At 36.2% G+C, this 20,872-nt stretch overlaps 1 protein-coding gene across 6 annotated transcripts in view; it reads right to left on the reverse strand.

Moving 5' to 3' along the window:
• The window catches only part of CTNNA3 (catenin alpha 3), an 813,634-nt gene that overhangs the window by 92,235 nt on the left and 700,527 nt on the right, over positions 1-20,872 (reverse strand). For all 6 annotated transcript variants that reach the window (XM_067552599.1, XM_067552600.1, XM_067552601.1 and 3 more), the window contains one exon: positions 4,180-4,272. In XM_067552599.1, coding sequence (XP_067408700.1) covers positions 4,180-4,272 — 93 coding nt within the window. The remainder of the gene's footprint in view (positions 1-4,179; positions 4,273-20,872) is intronic.

A 20,872-nucleotide genomic window follows, 5' to 3' on the forward strand; every position in this document is an offset into this window, starting at 1 on the left:
TCAAGCAGGCACAATTCTTTATGCTGAATATAGATCTCTCACGTGAAACAAACTAACATAAAAAGCCTATGTAGTCTCATTAACAATATTGCATACAATGGGTTAACTTTTCATTGGCTCCCAATGGTTGTGCAAACAAAACAAAGGACAAATTCATATAGAAAGAGACAGGTGCACCCTGGAGCACCCTATCTATGTGATTCAAGAATGAAGCAGTGTAGAAGAAACTTTGAGATTAAGCGTGGGCATGATGTTGCCTGAGAGAAAGCATAATCTTTGCTTTGGTCTTTTGTAAACTGATTTGTGTGTGCACTGAAACATTGCCCACATTTTTTATATGAATAAATAACCCACATCAGTAATTTTTAAATTAAATTACGTACTCCGATCTTCCCTAGCTTCTTCTTAACAGATGCTTAAAAATAAGTATTCTCTTCATCATGACTTCCCAAGATGATATGCCACAATTTGTCTCAGTATGTGGTCATGGTGGCATACCTTTCTTCAAACAAAATGACAGGGCAATGCACTGTGAGAATTTTCATTCAGATCACTACAGATCCATAAGAAGAATACTTTGTACATAATGGACAAATGTGAAATGGATTGGCATAGGTCCACTGACTTCAATGAAGCTGTACTAATCTACACCAGGTCAGGATCTGGCCCCATGTCTTTCATTCAAGGGCGTGAAATTGCTTTTACAAACTTTATTATTATTTTCTGTAATTGCTCAAAGATCTTAAAGCACTTTACTAAATTAAATTAAACCTCATAACAACCTTTTGAGATCCTCTAAGTACAGCTCCACTCATTTAACAAATAGGTGAGCTGAGGGAAAGAGGATTGCAATAACTTTCCAGAGGCCACATAACAGATCTGTGACCGATTTAGGAATATAATCCAGAGATCAACTCCCAGTCCCCTATTCTCATCACTAAACTACACTCACTCCTCATGGATTCTGAAAGAGGTACAAATAATACTTGATACTATTTATAAGGTATAAGATCTCCATACCTATCAAGGATGAGAAACCAAACAAAGACACATTTTTTACCTTACTAGAGCATTTCACTGCAATGCTATCTCTCCCTACTCTGAATACTTTGCATCTTCCACAGTTTCCTAGTGAATATGCCGCTTCAGTCACAGTGGTCTATGTAGCAGATTTTTTCCTATCCTCTTGATCATATATAACATGACTAATAAAGAAGTGAAATAAGAAAGGTACTTTCAAAGAGGCCTACTTGCTGGTGGAAACACACTGAATGGCATAGAGGAATTTACATAACATAAATCATGGCTCTCTTGAATGTATACGTGGCAACTGATTTTGAGACTAATATGTACATATAAAATACATTTTAACGTAAAAATATCCAAGAGAAAGAGATCAAGGAGAAAGCAAAAGCTACTCTGAAATCATGTAATGCAATTTCTGTAACCCTATCACTACACTGTAAATTGTTGGGTTTTTTTAAAAGATACAGGTGAAAGATAGAGTGTTCACATATAAGACTCTGGGTATGTCCATACTGCAGTTATGGAATGTGATTGTATCTTGAATAGACAGACCTGAACTAGCTTGTTTGGGTCCTAGCTCACTGAAGCCACAGCAGCATGTGCTTCAGCCCGAGCTGTAAAAGCTCGCCTGGAATCCTGCGCAATTTCCTAGCCTGTGTTGGAGTGTGAACTGCTGGGACCCAAGCTAACTTTAATTTTTGTCTACTCAAGCTGCAATCATAGCCTGTAATAGACCTGCCTTCTGATTTGTAGCTCAGATGAAGTATTTGGTTGCATCTTTCTCATAGGAAAAACAATAGTGTGAAAGGTAGGCCAATAAACAAAAGATTTTGTGCACTGGTCTTCTCCCCTTTCAATTTGCATTTTTTCTCCATATCCTTAATTTAGAATAATGGAAGCTTGTTATTCAACTTTTGTAACAGTCGTTGTTCCATGCTATTATATAGTTTGATTTAATACCACTCCATGATACATAGCTTTTGCATTATTTTGGGTATTTGTTTTTAAAAAGTGAAAGATACTCTGCGAGGAGAGTGGCAATTTTGCAGACATTAATGATTGAACTTAAAGAGACCGCCTTCACACCTAAACTCTGTCAGGTGTAAGTGCAGTAAAGTATCCCAAATCAATAAACCTCAATTATTTCTCACATTTGTAACTTAGCGACAACAAATGGACTTTTAAAATCATTTATTTAAAAACCTTTATGTCAAGATTTATGTCAGACTGAAGGCTTCAGGGGAAGATTACGTGCTTGTTTGTCTGAGGTATTTTGTTTGTTTTGTTAATAGAAAAGACATGGATAGTATTTTGAAGAAGGATCTTGCTTTCCTTAGCTACAATATAATTTTTTTAGTTTGTAATAGGAGGAAAATGTGGTAACAATTTCAAGACATAATTTAGATTGAAAAGGGCAGCTGTTTTATCAATTGTCAACTGTATTCATCGAGTAATAACTTTGTAGGAGATAATCTTTCACACAGTAGTTAAATTTCTCACATTATGTTTTAAGAATCAATTGATAATTAATTAGCATATCACCGAACCTGGGGGAATTAAGCCACTTTGGTTCTGCAATGTTGCTTTAAAAAAAAAAAAAGCAAAAAAAAAAAAAATACTATTTAGATGTCAGGCAGAGTGCTGTGATTTGCCAAGGGCTACATAATATTGCATGCTGCCCTGATAAAGGATTTGATCAAATTGATATTAGCCTCTGGTTAAAAAGCAGAGATTTTGTTGAGGCTGAACTCGGCCCTGATGGTGGGAATTGAAGTTACTCCCTAGAGCCTTGGCACCAAACAGAAACGAAAGAGGTTTTTAGATCCAGACAGAAAGTATGGCTTGGGGGTTGGCCCAGACAGGTCTCCAACGGAAGTGCTATGCACATTTGTGCTAATGAGCTTTCACTAGCTTCATTCAAAAAAAGTAAAAGTTCAATATCCTAAAATTGTACTAAAAGAAAAATTGGTATTTCAAGGGGAGTGAAATTACATTGAACAAAGTAGCCAAAAATTTCACGTTTTCCTGAATAGCTTTATCTTTAACTTCACATCAGCTCTCTCAATGAGACCTTGGCATAATGGTACCATTTATTAGGCATTGGCATTCTACTTAAAAGAGAGAAAATATATCCAATAACACTGCAGTCCTTTTTAAAAAGAAGGGTCAGTTTAACATTCTATACCACAGGCCTAGTAAATACTTTGCCAGATTAACAGTAGTTTTCTCATTTTAAAAGTTAGATCTGCAGTGAGATATGCATTATAGCTGGATTAATTCAAACAACTCCTAATAAATTTGTATGACAACTATGATTAACTCTTTATGGCTATATGCTGAAAACATTTCTTTCTTTTATTTATTTATTTTATAAATTATTTATTTTTTAATTAAAGCTGGCCAAAATTGCATTTTATTTATTTAAAGAAATTGACTATTTTTCATTTTCATTCAAATTTTTCACTGATTTTTTTATTTTCATAAAAAGAATATATAGTTTTGATTGTCAAAAACCAAAAATAAATAAGTACAGGAAAATGTAACTTTCTTGTGAAAATCCATTTTTAATTAAGGAAAAGTTTTGCAACTATTTTTACTATATCTATTTATTATTTCTTTTATAGTAGTATTATATTAGTTGTCTTGAAATACTTACTCCTTCCTCGGGAAGTAATCCCATTACGCACACATTGCTGAAGCTAAGCTTCTAACCAAGTCCTTTTTGGGCTGTAGGGCTGTTTTTATTCTATATAGAAGTCATTTTTTTATACGGTGCATCACAAACTTCAAGCACAAATAAAATCTGAATGCCAAGATACAGGGTTACCCTAACCTTGGCTAGACAAACTCAAAGATTATTGAACTTTAGCAAGTTGAATTCTAAATATGTAAGAAGTTGCCTGGCTGGTTTAAATGTTCACAAGATATTAACAATTTAATCAGTTCAACCTTTTTCACTTTCAATACGTATATATTTCAGTTTTACGTCCCATGCATATTTTCAGAAATTTACTAAGAGGGCAACAACATTTTAATGATTCATTGCCTGGCTTAGAATTGCTTCACAGGAACAGTAATACAATTGGATTGTTGTTTTGCTGTTGTTTTTAACTTCTTCAAACGACTTTTTAATTAAACTAGTCTGATACATACCCTGTCAGTTTTCCCTTTAGTTTGAACACTGGTATGACTGCATATGTCATAGTCTTCTTCAAGATCTGATACATCTTCCAATTCCTCTGGTGACTAAAAGAAGAGCAAGAAAAAAATGACGTGCTGTTTTATGGTTAGCAATTGTAATATTGATAACATCAAAAACATATTAAACTTGTCCTACATGACCACTTAAGAGACCAACAAAAATCAATTTGCAGAATTGTGCTATTAGTAAATGTTAAAAAAATGAGTCTGGACAATTTTAGAGTATATTATAATAGTTATTTTACAGTAGTGAGTTCTATTTTGGAGATGACATTTAGTACAGTTCTCTGTGTTTACATGTCTTCTAGTCTAGCATTATTGCTCTTAGAAAGGATATATTAAAAGGGAACCTCTATGTGGTCAGATATGGATGAGATTTGGGCAGGATTTTCATTATTAAAAAGAAAGATTTTCAATTTCTCTTCACTTCAAAAAATATCTATATATGCCCACCCACCCATTGCTACATAAGAAACAGAGCAACTGCCATAGTGGATCAGAACAGTGGCCCATCTAGTTCACTTCCGGTCAATGACAGTGCCCACATGAGGTATTTCAGAGGAAGGTGGACTGTTATGATATAACCTCCCCAAAGAGGAAGTTTTTTTCCTAACCCCCTCAGTTATGACAAGGGTTGCCCAGAAAGAAACATGAGGCTTTATATCCTTTACTTTTCTTCTTCAAAAATAAAAGTTATTATCCTATCTAATGTAACTCTAGATGTTCTCATTATCTATCTAAATGTCCAACCCTTTTTAAATCCTACTGAACCTTTGGCCTCAGAGATACCTAATGGCACAAAGAGCCATGGGTTAATTATGCAATGTTGAGAAAGAATATTTCTTTTTATCAGTTTTGAATTTGTTGCTTTTGTTTTATTGAATGTCTCTTAGTTCCTGCATTATGAGAAAGGACAAATAGGAGACCTCAATTTGCCATTTCTAGAGGCTTCGTTAGTTTGTATATCACTACAGATTATCTCTTATTCATTTCATCTGTAGTCTAAATAGGCCCAGTATTTTTATTTCTTTTCACATGGAAGCCTTTTTATGTATCTAATCATTTTTGTTGCCTATTTTTGAACTCCTGTATTTCTCCATCATACTTTTTTAGATGGAGTGGCCATAACTGAACAGCATATTTCAGTGGACATTAAGAAGCAGTTATTATAGCAGAGATATCTACAATTCATACCCAAGTATCCAGCTATGTTAGGCTCTTAATGGTCACTCTTGTCCTAATATGTGAGTGAGTACCTCACAATCTTTAAATTATTTATCCCCTTAACACACATATGAAGTACTATTATTCCTATTTTACAGATGGGGAACTGGGGGCACAGAAAGGCTAACTGTCACAAAGAAAGTGTGTTGTAGATCAGGGGACTGAACTCAAATCTTCTGAGGGGCAGGCTAACACCTTAACCATGGGACCAATCCCCACTAATATATATAAGTAATTCAAATTCATCCCTCCACCTTCAAGCAGTCCATGGAACAGTAATGCACAGCCCCTCTGGAATGCCAGCCAACAGATTCTACAGGAAGTTATGTCTACTGGACCCTGATTGAGCGCATGAAAGAATAGGTTTCGACTGAGCTAATGTGTAACAACACATTTGCTTTCAGAATCATTTGGCTACACAGTTGCTTCTTTGTCCCCTCAATCGTACTTTGTGCAAGCACTCTCCTCTCCATCTCCCCGGGCTCCTCAAAATCTCACCTCAGAGTCTTCCCAAATTGTCTGTAAAACATCAAGCTCTTTTGTACGGATCAGGGAATCCTCCCCTCCTGGCTCTGTCTGATTCGTGTTTCTGTGCAAGTTCTGCAGTGTACAGCTGTTGTGTGTTGGGGGAAAATGAGATCCCCTTCCCCCTCTCCTTTCTCAATATGACCCCATATTCTCTCCCTGTGTCCTCAAAATCCTCACCCCTGAAAATTTAGAGGATGTTCAGAACTAGAGTTTTGATTTGGCCCTATCTTTAGTGTAAAAACAGATTGTTCCTGCTCACAGCTGTTGTTCTGTGGAGTGATGTAAAAATATCTAATTGGAACTGATTTGTACAAATCAGTTTCTGAAAAATGGTAGTTAAAATGGTCACTGCCACATGGTGGTAGCCATTTCATACATGTCCCATATCCCTTAATGTCCCACTCTGGCTCTCTCTCTCCACTCAGCCATGTACTACGTCCCTCCACCCAGTCTCCTGCTCTAAAGACCCCTACTTTTCTCCCTTTGTCCTTTCCCCCAATCCTCGTTTACTACCCAAGTTACTTAAGCCTCTTGCAGGAATCCTGAATTTTACCCTAAATGATCCAGCAAATGAGACAATAGGGATGCGGCTGGAGAAAAGGTGTAAAAAGCAAAACCAAACCACAAGGTTTGCTTTTTTACATTATCAGTCTAATAAAACCATGGTGGCAAATAAGAACATGAAATTCTTGTGATTGTGAAGTATAAAAGATTAGACATTGGCTGTTTAAATGACCTCGAGAGCACTGTAATTATAAAAAAGAGATTTCTATTGGTGCATTCCAGTTCACATTTTAAAAAAAGAGATTCTGGGACAATGCACAACTACTAATAGATCCATTATGAAGAGACTAATCCTTCTGTAAGAGTATTTGCCTGAACTAATGCTATAGTTTCAGTCAGAAAGAAAGAAATATTGGTATTCTTTGTATGTATAGATCCTAAAATTTGAGTACTACCCTAAAATTGAATCTTTATCAGATGCCCAAAAAGAACTACCCATGGGATGAATTTCACGCACTATGCAAAATGTTTCTAGGAGATAAGTTACCTGGTGTATAGTTCGCCAGTAAATTGCAAGCTGTGGAAAATATGTCCAGATTAAATAGAAAAATAATATGCACAGCCTCTACTATGTACAATCAACTGTTTAGGCAAATTCGATTATAAAGCCTACAACATTTAAGACGCTCTTCATTTGTAAAATAAATAAATAAAATATGAGCGGGTACAGTGAGCCAGAAGGCTCAGAGGATTAGTAATTTGTTATGAAGTCCTTTAGTTTTAGATCACTGGTTTCAATTCTGTATAAGTCAGTCACTGTAAGTTGTTACCATAGAAAAGCTGTCTGATAGCCCACAGTGTGAAATAAGTCAGATCATTAGTGGACAGATCTCCATTCAAGAAAAAACACCATCACCACGACAATTAGTTCTATTTGAGACCCTTATAGGCAGTTTCAGTAGGGATGCCAAATACCGAAGGGCATAAAAACCTAAGTACCATCGAGCTCCCCAAAATTACATTGGCCGGATCGCAAAGACAGGCATTAGTCATTTCAAGAGCTGTGCAAATAACTGACTTTTTGGTTTGCTGGCAGTTCTGAAAAATTGAAAAGAGAGCGTTCATTTTGGGTTGATCCAAAACATGTTCTTAAAAATTTTTCTTTGGTGAACCAAAAAATAGAAAAAAATATCTTAGGTTGAACGAAATGTTTAATTTTCATTTATTAAAAAAGTTTGTAAAAGCTTGAAAACTGAAGGAAATTTCAAAATGAGAAGTTGTTTCAAATTGAAAAATTGAAATGTTTCCTTTTGAAAATGTAGAAACAACAGGGTTTTATTTTATTTTTAATTTTAATTTTTTTTCCAACCAAAACAATTTGACAAAGTTGACATGAATTTAGAAAATATTACAGTGGACCCAAATTTGCATTTTCTGCCAAAAAAATTATCAGTCCTGATCTAGTTTTAAGGTTTATAACAACCAAACAAGGCTAGAAATAATCCTCCCATTCAAAAGTTCTGAGACTTTTGTTTCTTTTCCAAGCAGAACATGAGATATTGGAACTTAAATTCACTAAATTATGTACAGAAAACTATTGTAAATAATTTTTAGATTTTTCTAAACATTAGTTACATTTTTTTCTCTACTTCTGAGGACTGTACAGTTGGACTCATGATAGAAAGGCAGCAAGTGAAAGAAAAAAATAAGTACCTATAAAAGTGTTTGAAACACAAACATTTCCCAAATATTTTTTTCTGTAAAATGTGTGGTATATATAGAATGTGTGGTGGTGTGGTATAAAGGTTTTACTGGCATGAATTTGGGATGGTCTCATTACTCACAAGTGAGCTATTTAGATCATCCCAAATGACTTTCAGCAAAAGCCTTTATACCACACCAATCCATCATGCATTCAGTACATACCACATATTTTACACAAAGACTATTTCAGAAATGTTTGAGAGCTTTTTTCAAAATTTTATTGGTGCTATTTTTCATTTTTCTCTTCCTCTAAAGCCAAACTGACTTAGGCTTATGATACTAAGTGTAGAGGCCTTGGAGGATGAAAGGGAGAGGGAAACGACATTCCTTTAAGAAAGCTCTAAATAAAATATACCCTGAAATAGGTTTTCTATACATTATTTTACTATTCAGATCCAGCTCTGTGCCTTGGGACACCTGAAGACTAGACGCAAAAGACTTTGTAATCACTGGAAGGGGGAGGGTGGATTCCTAGCTTTCTAATGGGCACTAGAAGAATGGCAAAAGCTTTGTAACTGGATTCACCCTCAAATTCTCTATTATGTCTGAGGAAACACTGGATGGCTTTGAGTCCCCCACTAACACTGGGTTTTGTCCAGGCACCAGATTTGTCCTGGCATAAATATAAGGCTTCAGGCTGATTTAATTTATTCTGACTGCCAACAAACCCCAGCAGCCCTTCCAAAGGCTGGGATCAGCTGGGCAGAAAGATTCCCTGGTCCAAGCTCCCTTTTTCCTAGCCAAAGGAGACTCTCTAACAGCTCTGTGATACTCAAGGATTATTCCTCTGCACAAGTAAGTTCCTCCATTGTCCAGAATTGCTGGGTTTAGGAGTACTTTGCACCGTAGGACAAGGACAAAGCCGCATCAGTGTCCTAGAGAATCAGGGATCCAGTTTCTACCCCTAATGGGTTGTGAGTTATCAGAGCCTAAACCTGTCACTAGTCCAGGGATGAATATTTTCCTCTTAGAAAGAGTCTCTGATTTTGGGGGCAAATTCTCTACACATGGCAGAAAGAGAAAGAAACATTTATCTGCTAGCCTCCCCGTCCATGCAATTTATTACATGGTTTTATAATTTTTCCTACTGGTTTCACCACCAAATATTTTGTATATATTGATATATAACATACATGTACACATATCTACTCTCACAAATACAGTGTTTGCACAAATGCATATATGTTATGTATAGAAACCTACAAGATGTAAGATTTGGCCATAATCTGATCATCTAATGTATTCATTTGGATTTCTACATAATAAAATTGTACGAGTGTCTGCACTACATTGTCTCCTGTTTTATTAGATTGTAAGGTACTTGGAGGAGGGACAGGGTCTTCCTCTATGTTTTGTGCACATCAAAAACAGGGATGCTGCTTAATAAACAACACACTATATTAATGCCCTAATTTCCGAGAACTGAAGCTGTGTGTAGGACATTTATATCATGTTGATTCCTCATAGGGAGAGACATGAGAGATGCTTTCATAGCATTCTTTCCTAGTCTATCACAGTATAGCACACAGTTCCCGTTGACACTGAATAGCATTAGCAATGGTTCAGAGAGCCAATAACTCTTTCAGAACTCCAGCTAGAAAACAGTTCTCCACACAAGAGTTGGACAAAACATTTTCAATCAAATGCTGTTTCATCTCAGCCAAAATGTTTTGTGGAGATAAGTTTTGCCAAAGTTTGTGTGTGAGATGGGGAAGAGAGAGAGACTCTCTTTTGCACCCGATTGCTTGGCAGTAAGGGCACTAGACTGTGGGAGACTCAGGTGCAAGTCCCCTCTCTGCTATTCAGAGCAATCTGGCATGAACAACTGTTCTAAATCAGGCAGTGGTGTAGGGACTTGAACCTATGTGCTTGTTCACATACCAGACCAATGCCCTAAGCACCACAGCACAGACACATGCCTTCCCAAATTGAAAAAAACCTCAAGTTTCAGTCAAAAAAATGGACATTTTGACACTACTCCATTTTTGCAAAAATGTTCAAAAGGTTTTAGTTTTGTTCCAATGCAAATTTTCAAAATCTTGAAACTTGCCACGGAATGGAATTGTCATTCTCCCATCAGCTCTACACAACACTGTTAGTCAGCAGCAACTTCTCTTTCTTTCTCAAACACATAATGGGTCGATCAATGTTGTTAACAGCAGAATATTTACCCTACTGTATTCAGTTCTGGTTTATGTCACAAACTCTTCTTAAGACATAAAGTCCATCCCCAGCCAGGTGTCTAGACTTCCAACTGGGGCATCTCTGTCTTGTGTTGTATGTCCTGATAAAAGAGAGTGCTCACAACCACTTGTCAAAAGAACCACTGGAAACAGATGTATGACAATGAACGCATGCAAGTACTCCACCCAAATATTTTTAGTAATGGATTTTAAAAAACACCTTTAATTAACTTGCACCTTGAGCCACCTGTGCCCCATGAGATGTTGAGTAAGGGAATTCATAAACATGACTATTTCCAATTTAAGAATTCCTACTTTTTTCTGTGAACAAAATGCTTGGAACAGTTTATAGGATATACATTTCCTTAGTTTACGCCAATATTTTTCAATATAGAAATAATAAATTGCTATTACATTGAGCTAGTCAAACAGTGTTTCAGAAAATAATACATTTTTCAATTAATTGTAAGGCCATCTTTAACTTTTTGGAGTTTAGAAATTGAAGATTTAGGTAAGTTAAAGAGTTTTAGAGTTCTAAAAAACACATTTATATTTATACAGCTCTCCTATAATATTTTACCTTCAGCAATCAAATTGAAAAACTGTTAAATTCTGACAGTTTGTTAAAATTTTCCATCTATTCTATCAAAGATGCATCCAAAACATGTCCCTGTCTATTTAGGTATATTATTATAGTATTACTGCTGAAATGCTGCACAAGTAATAAGAATGCATTTTCCCCTCCAGATTTAAGTAGAATGAGATTACTAATGCATTCTCACTGTTTTTCCTCATGAGAGATTTCACCCAGGCTGAAGGCTATAAATTATTATTATATCCATAGCCAAGTCCAGTATGATGCATTTTACACCTTGTTGACATTATGCTTGCTCTAAGGTGCAACAGTAAGTCTGTCATACCTCATCCAGACAAATTGCAACCCTGAGCTAAACTTTGGATTTCATTATTTGAAATGAAAGGCACCCTTTCTGATGACATATCCCCTATATTTGATTTACTAGTAGCATCTTAAGTATAATGATGATAATTAATAAATAATATTAATAAATTATATTATATAATATTAGCATTGCTATATTATATATAATATAATATATTAATATCAATATATAATATATTATATATAAATAATAAACATTAAATTAAATTTATAAATAATAAAAATATGCTTGACTATAGTATTCAGATATTTGGATACCCTAGTGTTTCCAGGTTAGATTTTAAAAAACTGAAATGTGCTACTCTGTTTATTTGTTTTTAATGCAAGAATGTAGAACAAAGAGTTCGGCTGCTTTTTAACGATGTTATACATGAATTCATTTTAATACAAAAAATATTTCCAAACAAAAAATTGTCCATTCAGCTTTTTCCAAACACATCTATTAATCCATGAGATCTGTAATAAGTGTCCTCAGCCAAAACCAAAAACAAAAAAACAAGGAAATTTAGAGCCAAGGTTAAATCTCAAGGTAGGCATTGTCTTAAATTTACCATAGTGTATAAACAAATAGGCACAATGATGTGACTGAAGGAAGGTATATCAGCCCAATATCTAGCTTTGAGTTTGGCTGGAAGCAACACAGTAATATGGACACAGCAGTCCAGAAGATTTAATAAAGTTCACTTGTTCAGCTTAACCTGTGCTCAGCCTCTCTTTGCTAATCAAACACTCCTATGTCGAGTAATTGTTTTTCAAAATTAAGGTTAAAATATGGTATAGTAACAGCTCATCAGGCATCACTGACAAGATTCTGATCTCAATTGTATCAGTGCAAATGTGGAGTAACTTCACTGCAATGAATAGAGTTACTCCATATTTACTCTGGTGTGAATAAAATCAAGTCCACTATGTTCTCCTTTGAAAACATAGATGTTAAAAGACTATTCTAACGTATTTGTTCTATTCTGGACATTTGGTTAAGTTTGTCACATATAGTCATGATGAGCAGCATTTCACTCCATAAGTGGTCCCAGTAACCTCAGTGGAACTACTCATGGAGTAAGTTACTGTTCAGTGTGAGTTAATGGTGTCAGAATCTGTCCTTAGACAAACAGATAGTGTACACATTTGTTGCATTACTGACCAACCATTCTTGACTTACAACACCTCAGCTATTACCATTTTAAAGTTAGATTATACAAATATTTACTGCCAAGCACAGAGTTTATACACACTTGTGGGAAAAGGAGGAAACACATAGACCATATTTTTCTAAAACTACTTTAAAACAAAGATAAAATGTTGGTAACCTATTTCTAATTTATTAAAAGTGGCTGTGATAAAACTAATTATTTTGAAAAAGAATGTCAGACACACAGTGGCAAAATATTAAAAGTCTGAGTCAGTTATAACAGAAAAAGTTTCCCTTCCTAGCCATAAAAAGGGATGATTGCCAAAATCCCTTCATGATACCTCCAGGCAGTGACAGCCCCAAGGCTGACAAAATGAAGCAAGAGGTGATAGCTAGAGAGAGACGTCTAGAAGCACTCCACCACACACTCTCTTCTAACCTACATGGATTTTGTTGGAAGCATCCTCCTTGGTCCATTTTTATCCTGTCCATGGGGCTTGCTGGGACCACCATTGCACACAGAGATGGTGCTAACTCTACATGTCATTTTCATGTTATTAGAGCTGGATGGAATTTTTTTTTTCTGTTGAAAATTTTGACTTTTGCTGAAAACCAAAAACCTTAACCTGACTTTTTTGTCCAAAGATTTGCCTAAAACCACAATAAAAATGTTCAAGGAAACAGACGTTCTGAAAATGTTCGTTTAATTGTAAACTCCATTTTTTCATTGGAAAAAAGTGTTGACAGAACATTTTTGAGAACTCCTAGCTATTGCTAATCAATAATGTACCTCTATTGGAACCACATGTGCCCTCTTTGCTCCTAACAACACATCATGACAACTGAGAGGCAAATAGGATTCCAATGGGATTTTTGAGCTCCTAAATACCTTTAAGGATCTGGCCCTCAGTACTTGCCTCCTTTGCCTCCTTGCTGTCTCAGCTTTTTCTCCAGCTATACTGAATTGAGGAGTACAGAAAGGATCAAGAAATTTATTAGGAGAAAATGAGAGGGAAAGAAGAAGAGATGAAGCCCTGAGCCTATAGCCAGAGCTATCCTTCAGAGAAGCTCTAATAACCAGGAGAAGGAATTGAGGGGAAAAACTCTGCCTCCTCCCTGATCTGAATAACAGCAACATTAGGACAAATGTATGAATATCAACCAATATCAGTGACACCCTGGCAGATGTGGGCCTGCATCTAGCTGCCTAGAGCTTTGCTATCTACATCTCTAAGTCTTAGGACTCCCCAACAGAACCACTAAATTGTATCAGAAGTGAGCTCTCTCCTAAACATCATTCAAAGTGCACAGTAATGCTTCCAGAACCCTTTTCTGTGCTACCAAGTTCCTAAGCATCCTCCTTCTTACACCAGCTGTTTTTACTGGTTTGCAGCAACACCACTGACCACATTTTTTACTGTGTATAATTTAGACACAGTTATCAGGAGGAAGGCATGATCAGCACATGAGTTTTAGATCTGTCACCTCACAAAGTGTCCTCCAAGACAAGCAATAGCACTTCTGATTGACAACTATTTTCATTCCAGGTTTGAGCTTTAAACACCATTTGTTCAGCAATGGCTGTTATTTGAATGGGTCAACTATATTATGTATGTATATATAAAAATGGGAAAAGTGTATTTTCTCCCCCTGCCTCAACTCTCTTTGTACTAAGAAATAACTAAGTGGTTTTCACTTTCGTTTTTCAAAATAATTCACCGTTGCTCACCCCTTTTCCCTGGAAAAGTTCAGGGGCCAACAGCCATGGAGGAGCACAGAATGGCCAGCCCCATGTTCCAGTCTTGAACCCTGTCCTGGATCTAATACTGGCAGAGATAGAAAATCTATCATAATCAAGTGCAGATTAGGTAGAAAACTTTACTTTATTGATCTGCAATTTTTATATTAAGCAAAAAAAAAAAAAAAAGTAGTGTGTCATTTTGTAAACAGAACAGATCTGCAATGTTTCACCTCTGTCATCTACACTATATTGCATGTCTCCTGTGCTGGGCTGGAATACATTTGCTCCATCTAGTGGGAAGCTAATTTAGATATATGAATCACAATGAAAATATTGCTTAGGAAGTTTAACACCTATAATGTCAAACCAAACTAGTTGACTTCTTTTACACTTTTATCAGCAATTACATTAATGGAGAATACTACAGAAATTACAATGTATTTTCTTCTTTATACTTGTGCTTGAACTACTTAGAAGACACATTTATATTCTTAAATGTGACTCCAAATTTTGAAAACAGCAATCTCATTAAATTACCAAGGGCTTGTCTTCTTCATTAGCCCCATGTATATTAAAAATAACAACTTCACAACTATGGTGGTTGTTACCTCCAGAGCAACAAAAATTTACATTTCCATTATGAATGTTCAAAAGCTGATCATTGCTTTCTCCTTTCAGTACAACCTAACTAAGACTACATATTTAAATTGTGCATAGGCAAATTAGCCTCGCCCAATGAAAGTTCTATCTGGTCATGTAAATAAAATACTCCTTCATAAATGTAAACAAAATACTATTTTAAAAAAAAATCCTATACTAACTTAATCCACACTACCATTACTGTTTAATGTAGCAGAACTCAAAGCTATATGTTGCTGATTTTGTCTTTTTATTCTCAGCACTTTGCTGAAAATAAACAGCCTTCTGCATGACTCTACAAGTGAAAGGTTTGTGAATAATCATACTTCTATGCAAAATAAATTATCAAAATGTGCAGTGACAGCAACCTCTATTTTAAAGATTTCTATACATGAAGAAATTGCTTTGAAAGACATTTATGACTTTAAAAAGAATTAGAGAGCATCGTTTTAAATTCTCCAGGCAAACTCTACAAGTTCTCTACAAGGCCTCTCCCCATCTCCCTTTATATTCCTCTTACTGAATTTTCAAATTACTTTTTATAATGAAAATTTTATAGGTACTGCTGTTTCTGTAAGATAAACATGATGGTAAACTATAAAAGCTTGCATATCTGAAAGAGACTAGGGGAATTCTAGGGTTAAAAAAACTGTTACGATTCTTCAAAATATGGCCGCAATTGTGCAATCAGATTAGTGCAAATGGTCCCTTACATCCATGAGGAGCCCCGTGGAAGTCAACCGGGTTCCACAGGGGTGCAAGGATCTGACTGGATGAATCCAATTACAGGTTCAGGGCCTATGTTTGTAGAGGCTCTTCTGATCAGTTCTGCATTGGGAACTTTTTATGAGGTTCTATTTTTAAAGAACGGGGCCCCTTTGCCAAAGGGCCTCTGTGCAACATATATGTTAATAAGTTTTAGAGAGCAACATAACGAGCCAGAGCCAAACTATTTTCCTTTTTAAGGTATGCACTGGATCAGTCACATTTCCCTTAAACAGAGCAAAGATACTTCACCCCCACCACCCTACCCCACCCCACCCCACCCCAGCAGCAGTACTTGAAGAAATGCACAGTCAGTTAGTGAAAAAACATTAAAACAGAATTAACCACTTCTCCCAAATCATTGCTGAAAAAAACTGAAACCAGGGAAGTACCAACTTATTAGGTCTCCAGCTGTGCATTAAAAATGTGAATTCATGGGGGGGAAAATCTCCTTAAGAAATGTACAAACTGTGGATGCAACCAATGCTTATGCATGTGCTTAACTTCACTCACATGAGTAATGTTATTGATTTCAATGAAATCACTCATATGAAAAAAGGTTAAAAACCTGTATAAGTGTTTGCAGTATTGATGCTTTAATCATAACTGTGAGTGAATTCTTGAGCTATACAATATTTAAGGACCTGATCCCACATTGCCAAGAAGCAGTGGTCCAATGAACAGGAGCACTACTTTGGGGCTCAGTAGACTGGGATCTATTCCCAGCTCTATTACTGACCTGCTGTGGACAAATCACTTTGCCTCTTTTTGCCCGTGTTTTCCGCTCCCAACCTTTGTCTGTCTTCCTTATTTACAGCCTGGTTGGCAGAAGTGCTGAACTTCAATTGAAATGAATGAGATCTGCAGTTATTCTGGAGCTGTAAGTTCTTCAGAGCATGGAAGTCTCTTACTATGTGCACGTGCAGCTCGTATCACAATGATTTAACTGGCACCAGATCAAGGTTTAAAATTCCACTATTGGTGAGACCTATTACTATACCCTAATGAAGAAATCAGCCTGATTTTTCAATTCACATCTTCTGATTCCTCTCCAGCTTAAATCTATTCAGCATTTTTAAAATCAGTAATAGAGAGATTCATCTGGAATACTTTGGCTAAATGCAAAACAGAGAATTAAAAAACCTCAGTGTTTGCAAATATTCTTTGGCTTCTAGAATTAATTTTTTCACATACGTTTTTACACGCTTGCATCAAAAAATCTTATCTTTGGGTTGTACATGAACAGATGATCTAACCCAAATTCAAAATCTTGATTCCTCATGTGATGTGTTTTCTGAAAGGGTAAATTGGACCACACTAGGGAAATGTATCTGAATGTCCTTCTTAAAGGATACTTATTTAGCAAAAATAAATGAGTTTGGTTCATCAGTGAAATGTCTTTGAAACATGATCAATCACTGACAGAAAGACTTCATTTTTCCTCACCAGTCTCAAATTTCTTTTGGGCTTTACTTCTGGATTGTTCATTTTAGCTGGTATAGATTTATTGTCCTTCATTAATACAGTGATAATCTCCTCCAACTCTGACAAACTGTTCTCTACATCTTATTCAAAATTCAGTATGTTGACATTTTCCCAAAACAGCTTAAATTGTGTTATCTATATTTAACAAGACAATCCTGCACTGAATCAAATTTTTCATGTAGTAAATCAGGACTCTGGGACATACCTTCTGTCTCCATACAAAACAGATGCTTCATGGGGAGAGAGAGGGGTTGTGAAGGATGCGAGGTTCCATCAAGATATTTACAAAACCCAAAGCATGAAATCTTGGGGGAAAAGCTTGAAAGCTTGAAATCTCTTTTTGTACAGGTTGGTTTCTCCTTAGACATGTTACTGCACTCTCTTACCAAGAAGGAATGTCATCAAACTCACAATTTCTAGGTAAGTTTAGTGCCCACTCTCACCCCTACCCATCAAAAAGAGCAAACAACACACTGAAAGCCTGACAAACGCTCTACACCAAAAACTCATCTTACAGGATATTTATCCATAAGGAGTAATATGTAAGGTATCTACAGAAACCTCATAACTTGTCATGATTCATAATCATTGTGAGATGTATGTACAGGTAATATTTATGGAATAATGTATTTATAATAAAAGCATGATTTATGGAGTTGGAGTAGAAATTAGTCACCAGAAAGTAATGTGTCTCAGTGATGACCCATTCAAGCAAGATGGAGTTGTCACCCCTCCCTAGTCAGTCGGCCAGGTTAAGTAAGATTCCTTTTCTCTACCTTTGCCGCACCCCAGAAATTTAAATGGAAAATCAAAGACAACTGCCAACAATCAAAATTACTTGGATGTGAAAAGGAATGTTATAGCAGGAAGGAGATCACCGTGGCCATGAATAAAAACAGAAGACTGTTTCAGTATAACAGAGTGTAAGGCACTCCGTAACCATTCACTGAGAAAACCACCTAAGAAACAGGGTGCTTTCATGAATGTTTGGATTCTGGTTCTTGTGAAACTGATGTGCTCTGCAACAGACTGAACTTTGGGACAAAAGCCTACTTTATTAGATAGGAAATATGTAGACCCAGGTTCATGTTTCCTGATTTTGTTTTGTGTTCTAACCAGTTGTTTCCACCACTTTATCTCAGTTCTAATTAAATCTTTATTGTATCTTTTGTTTTAATGTAAGTGCTCACAAGGGCTGTGTAATTTACAGGAATGGTGGTTTAAGATAAAATTGATAAATTGGGGTACACTTCACATTTGGGTTTAGATAATCTGGAATTTCTATGAGTACCCAGTGTCAGGAGCTGGATATCACAGGGGAATGATTCAAAGGACTCAGGGATTGGGGTGCACCTATCATTAACTTGCAAAGTAAAGCTAGGGCTAGCATAGCCCAGAGGAGAGTGCTTGAGTGGCTGAAAGGCTGGTGGTGTCAGTGAGCTGATCTTCACATATCATGAAAAAGATTCTCACTGGAGGCAAGGGTAACCAGGGGACCCACAGTCCTGGGTGCCCCAAGAACTGTCACAACATAATTTTCTTCTAATGAATGCAAGTTTTTAATTTTTTTTTTAATACCCGCATTGCCATACTTCTGAGAACAGCTGCATTCCTTTATATGTATAATGACCTAAATCGTACTAAATTGTCTGGCTGAGATTGTTCCAGTAATTTATACTATTTGAGCTGCCAATAAACAGGTTTAGGGACTATTTACTTCCTTGTACTGCCTGGATTTTAGGCCCCAGTTCAGTAAAGCACATTCTTAAATTTTTAAACACATGCTTAAGTGCTTTGCTGAATCAGGATTTTAGGTTCCTCTGAATTTTGTCTGGGTCTATAAAGAGAATGCTACCATATTTGTAGCAGATATTCCTGAATTATTTTTTTGAAAACCAGGGAAGAAATTGTCCTCTATACTAACAATGCTTAAAAGTGAGTGGAATTTTATACAGCATATGTTTTTATTTGACTGTTGTAACAGATCACAAGCTGCCTTCATCGTCCACCAGCTGAGGAATCTAAAAGTTGAATGTCTGCTAGTGGGAGACAGCAGCAGTAATTTCCCTTCCCTGCTGGGACCCAGTGCTGTCAAAGAAAGTGCGTCGTTCTAGCCTACAAGGGGTATGTCCAAGAACACAAGACACTGATCAGATTCAGTGCAATCTCTGTTGCTTGGGATCCCACTGAGCCTCAATCACAATGTAAACTGCCCTGCCAAGGCAAAAAACCACCAAGGGCAGGGCAATTAGATGGCACAGGGAGGTGGATATTGTACCCTTCTTTCTGCCAGCATGGGCTAACTTAGCCCCATACTTATTCCTACACATCTTTTACTACTGTCTGTAAAATGTTATTTAAATGACAATTAAAGTATGTGCTCAGTATTTCCCTTAATATAGTCTGTTAAGTGGGGGAAAGGTTCCTCGGTCAGTTTGGGCCTGTGGAACATTCCTTATTTAATCAATCAAATTTCAAGCATATTTTGTTGTTTGCAAGATAAAACACAACTTCTATTATACCCTGCACTATAACAAAATTAAAATTAAAACCATATAAATTGATCCAAGATTACACAGGACATCTTTCAACATGTGTTTGGTCCAGATACAACATTAGGCATGAGGAATCAGAAAAACTGACATAAAAACTAAATTGTAAAAATAAGCCTACTGCTGCATTCCAGTGTATCCTGACTACATCATTAATCAGTAACCACTGCTACTCTTGATGAGAGTTTGTGGACCTCACACTAGAAGCCATTAAAAGCGATATCTTAAATAGGAGCAAGATACAAAGACTTATGGCATCTGCTACCACCTTGGCAATGGCTTGGTACTCCATTATTAATTTTCTTTGGAAAGTTTTGTGGACTTATGCCTCCCTCACCAACCTCGTATGATTTCTGTCACGTTTCTAGGAGTACCTGCAGAACATTCAGCTGTCCAAAAGTACTTTGTGCACACATTGTGACAGTCTGACAATTTAATTGTATTTTTCTAACTGGCTTACTATTTACCTGTCCGATACCATGATTTTGTAACTTTTACGTAAGTGTCACAACACCATGAAAGAAGAGCTTATTTCAGCAGACAAACACGCAGTGTTTCAAACCTCTGGGCTTCAAAAAAGCTCTTCACCACAAGCTTCTTAAATAAATGCCTTTAATATATTTCAGACAAAATTAGCCTGGCAGTCACAAACTTCCCCACAACTATAAGATTTTGTTACATCTGTATACTATCTAGTTACATTCTGAACAAGATGAGGTTACCATGCATGTGTAACATCCACTGCCATCCTACCCACATAATCCTACCCTCTTGGTTTTAGCACATTCCTCAGACAAACTAACAGAAGAAACCCTTGCTAATTCTGTACTACTTCGGCTTTTATTATAACTTTCATTTTAGACAGAAATATTTCATTCCTAATTTTTAATGATCAGGAGGGTCCAAGTCATTCAACATGAATCCACCCCCACTTTGTCATTCTGTAACTAATAATTATTTAACTGAGTACTCCATGTCAGCTGCCAGTTCAGGTGGAACTAAACACTCGATTAAGCTCCTCACTGGGCAAACCAACATTCATGTCACAAAACTGTGTCTTGACTCTGAAACAAGAGGCTGATAGCCTTTATTACTAGAGTAGAATTTCCACATAAAATAATATTTCAAACAGATAAAATCTTAATTTTTACCTTTGCAGTCTTATTC

Source organism: Emydura macquarii, unplaced genomic scaffold, assembly GCF_026122565.2.
Source record: "Emydura macquarii macquarii isolate MOO-44397 ecotype Brisbane River unplaced genomic scaffold, CSIRO-AGI_Emac_v2 contig_1390, whole genome shotgun sequence".
Taxonomy (NCBI): Eukaryota; Metazoa; Chordata; order Testudines; family Chelidae; genus Emydura; species Emydura macquarii.